Raw genomic sequence first — 4,136 nt, 5'->3', positions numbered from 1 at the left:
AGTATTTTTTTTTTAAAATAAATGTAATTTCAAACTCAAATATAATGAAAATGACAAATATTTTTTCAATTTTTTTTGCAACGTTTAAAAGACCTTAATGAGATCTATTAAACAAGATTTATATTAATAAAAAAATTATTTATGTAAATATATAATTTTTGAGTTTGAAATTACCTTCTTTTTCTAAAATTTCTTTTTTGTGGAAACCGGAAGGCCCCCAAGCAGGTATATACCACTGTCTCGGGCATCCCCTCCGGATTAAAACTGAAAAAATTGCTGGTGCAAGAGAGTGGAGAACTTATTAGAGGACATGATAGTTGCGCACTGCCTTCCCCTATCTACTTCACCTCCACCGTCTAAACTTGGAGCGAATTCGCTCAAGGCCCCATCTTTATCCCTTCTCAACTCCAAATTCGGCCGTAATGAGTTATGTATCAAGTGTTCTTGCGTCAAAGAGGAAGAAACAGCTAAAGTATTTGAGGTACAACAAAACCCATCTCCACCTCTTTTAATTTCTTGTCTTTTTTTTATAATTTTATGTCCTGTCTTTTTATTCCCTGACTAACAACTCTGCTCTATTATAAAACATTTTGTGGGTCTGAAATTTTTTAGCTAACCCTAGTTTTTAGATGGTCAGAAAGGTTTGGATGGTGAGAAAGGGCCAATTATTGGGTACTATCGGTAGTACCACGTGGCATTGCCAGGTGATACTCCTCACAAATAAAAGATCGCCAATAAAAGATTGCCAACATACGATGTAGTAATGTACCCAATAATCGTAAGTTCTAATGTCCTACTGCATGATTTGTCGCTACGTAACTACGTAAGTGGGAATGTTGAATAATTACTGGTGAGAAAGGGTGTGATGAGAAAGGGGAATCATTTCTTACCAAATCTCACCATTTTTATGACCATTTTTATGAGATTTGTTGGGCAAGGGAAAGGAACCAATTAAAAGATTGACTTTTTTCTACATTTTTCACCATTTCTTACCAAATCAATCAATCCAAATAAACTGAGATATTTGGTGAGAAATTCTAATCGTTTCGTTTCCTTTTTCTTACCGGATCATTCAATCCAAATGGGCTGTTAGTTTGATATCCCACTATGTCTCGTACGTATCCCAGCAGTTGGTTTCAAATCACTGGCCGGATTTTTATTTTCTCTTGTTCATTTTGGCCAACCGCCATAAATAGATGATGTGAATGGAAACATCAAATTCAATTAGGGAGAATGCTATTTTAAGTTGCCCTAATTTGCTATGTTTTGTCTCCTTTGGAATGATCCTAAGATTAGAAATAGTTTTACACTGTTACAGGCCCTTTGGATAGTGAGAAAGGGAGAGAAAAGAAATGATGAGGATTCTCACCAAATATCATGTAAAATTGACCCGCAAAAAACAAAAATGACCGTTAAAATCTAATTTTTGTCCTTCGCCTCTTTTTTTAATCCAAACAAGTGATTGGATTCTTGTTTCTTTTCTTTTTGCTCCCTTTTCTCACAAACCGAAGGGAACCACTTTGATAAATCACATGACCCCCCTGCATATAATTTACACCCACTGCTGTTTTTCTTAAAACTCTTTTTCTATGTTTATCATGCTTCTTTGAAGGGTAATCTCTAATTCAAATGTGGATTGTGGGTTCGGTTTGATGTGGTTAACAGGACTTCTCAGTGTTGGGATCGTATATTCCGTGGGACAGTGGGAGTGTATGGAGCACAATGGCTTTCTACTTGTTCAGTTTCCATGTTCCGCTGAGTTTTGGAGGGTTGGCTGTGGTTGCCCATGTATTGCATCAACCGATGCTTGATCCACAGACGCAGGTGAGAAAGTCATCTGTTGTCATGATAGATTTCTCATTACTAGTATTTGGTTGATATGTGTAGTGAATAGAAAACTAATAGCTCAACCAACCCCCTCGGCACTTCAATTGCGTTTCCCCTGTCAACCAGAAGTCTGGACCTGTTTGAGGTGGGAAATGGAGGATCATATTAAATTCAGTTTCCAGTAATTGCCTAAATGGCGATCGGAAGTTCAGCAATAAACTCAACCACCCTCCGAGCTGTTGGTCGGATAGATATTTGAGAACTGCATTAGTGAAGGCAATGATTAATGGGGCTTTCTTTTAGGGACTTTAGAGTTTCAATTTTATTGGTCTGGGAGTCCGGAAAAAGACCGTGATTATATAGTTATTGCAGATGAAAAAGGTTTTACTTTTGCAGCTCAAATATGCACTTGAAGTCTACAAAAACTGTTTGTCAAATCCTTTTTTTTTTTTGATCGGCAAAGAGTAATATATATGTAAGGGAAGAAGGATTACAAGTAATAAAGTTTAACGGAAAGGATTTGTCAAATCCTTGTATTGGAACCTGTCATGATCATATTGGTTTGCCGAGTCTGTGAATTACAATATTGCTTGCTGATGCTAAGCTTATTATCCTCCTCTTTCAGCACAGGCATTATCGTTGCTTGCGATTCAAACACTAGAGCTCAGTGCAGTTTTGTGGCTTCTAAGGTGCATTGTGCAGCCACAATATAACATTTATAGCTTCTTCCAAGCTAAGAATCAATCGAAGGAAAGGAACTGGTTTCTGGCATCAGTACTGGGCTTTGGATTTCTTATCTTGCTGGTTTTCTCTACATCCCTCCTGGCTGACCAACTGATTGGGCCCAAGGTTGTTTGTGTCCAATTTCTTGATACTATCGTATTCTTAAAATCACACCAACTTGCGTGATTTTTCTACCAACCAATTTGCATACTCCAGGGTAGAGGTAGTATATAGAGAACTATATTTGCATCTATAGTTTATCTTTGGGGAACCCCTATAACTAAGAGCCCATTTGTTGGACCGGATATATGCGTCGGATTGGACTATATAATTAAAGGGGCTATATATGCTGCATTTGGTTAAAATTCTTACAGTCCAATGGGGATGTAAAATCCCACAAAGTGGAGGATGTACAATACCAATGGGGGTTTGGTACTAATAATCCCATCACTATTAGTCCAGGGGTTTACATAGTCAGTGGTATATCCCTTCACTATATTACTTCCGTCAAGCAATCGGGCCCTAAAGAATAAAGAGCAAAAGATTCTTGACTTGTTCCTATAGGTTCATATTTGCCCATTTGTGCTGTTTAGTGTTCAATGTGAAGGCACATCACAAATTATTTATAGCATACAATTTTGGCAAATTTTTCTTTTAAGTTATTTCTTTTCTGGTTTAGATACAGCTATGCAGATTCTCTGTCAACTGATTTTTTTCACCCTATGGTTTTAGGATGTGAATAACTCCATACTGAAAGAAATCCTTTCTAGTGGCCCCGTCTCTGAAACAGCCTCCATCCTTGTTTACTGTTTTTTGACGCCTCTGCTTGAAGAAATCGTTTACAGAGGGTTTCTTATGACATCTCTTGCATCCGAAATGAAATGGCACCGGGCTGTTGTCATAAGCTCAGCCGTTTTCAGTGCAGCTCATTTCTCCGGCGAGAATTTTTTGCAGTTGTTTGTGATTGGATCTGTCCTTGGATGCTCGTACTGTTGGACTGGAAACTTATCTGCTCCATTTGTCATTCATTCATTGTACAATGCCCTGATCCTTGTAATGACATATTTGTCATAGAAATTCTGTTTATTTTTCACCATTGTTCTACCTTGGCTGTGGAAATTGGCCTTCTTGTTCTTCGTTCTGATGTGGACTGGGCCATTTGTTCTCTAGGCTCGAGTATTTGGAGGCAATGAAAAGGGAAAATGACGGTCCAATACGTGTTTTGATAATTAATACCCGTCAAGGATATTTTCAGCATTAACAAATGTTCTCAGCATGTCCTTGACGGGTATAGACACCCTAATTTTGGACTGTCCAGATTAGTTTACTTATGGTCTTTGATTTCCCAATGATGATTAAGGTCAAGAACACCATGAGATTGTTGATGTGTTTGAGCTTTGAGCGTTCCAAACCTCATTCAAACCATTTCGAACCTCTTTTCAAATCCTTCAAGCCAGAACCAAATGGCCTCAGCAAAATCCGACTTGCATACGCTGGTACTGTGCTAGCGTACACTGGTAAACTGTCACGTGTAGTCATCAACCGTTGACTCAGTTGCCACTGGCGCACGTAGGTATCTTTATGGC

At 38.2% G+C, this 4,136-nt stretch overlaps 1 protein-coding gene across 1 annotated transcript; it reads left to right on the top strand.

Moving 5' to 3' along the window:
• The first annotated feature begins 234 nt into the window (after positions 1 to 234).
• Positions 235 to 3,643, top strand: LOC131328978 (uncharacterized). Its single transcript, XM_058361981.1, has 4 exons — positions 235 to 481; positions 1,666 to 1,824; positions 2,458 to 2,676; positions 3,283 to 3,643. Exons 1-4 carry the CDS (start codon positions 311 to 313, stop codon positions 3,622 to 3,624), a joined length of 891 nt encoding a protein of 296 aa, XP_058217964.1. The 5' UTR covers positions 235 to 310; the 3' UTR covers positions 3,625 to 3,643.
• Positions 3,644 to 4,136: the final 493 nt, after the last annotated feature.

This window comes from Rhododendron vialii, chromosome 6a, assembly GCF_030253575.1.
Source record: "Rhododendron vialii isolate Sample 1 chromosome 6a, ASM3025357v1".
NCBI lineage: Eukaryota > Viridiplantae > Streptophyta > Magnoliopsida > Ericales > Ericaceae > Rhododendron > Rhododendron vialii.
The sequence above is the reverse complement of the archived record's forward strand: the minus strand, read 5'-3'. Positions and strand labels throughout refer to the sequence as shown.

Coding starts and splice junctions, on each gene's coding strand:
- LOC131328978 (XM_058361981.1), top strand. CDS start 311: ATGATAGTTGCGCACTGCCTTCCCCTATCTACTTCACCTCCACCGTCT. Junction 1,825..2,457: donor TGCTTGATCCACAGACGCAG/GTGAGAAAGTCA, acceptor CTTTCAGCACAG/GCATTATCGTTGCTTGCGAT. Junction 2,677..3,282: donor ACCAACTGATTGGGCCCAAG/GTTGTTTGTGTC, acceptor CTATGGTTTTAG/GATGTGAATAACTCCATACT.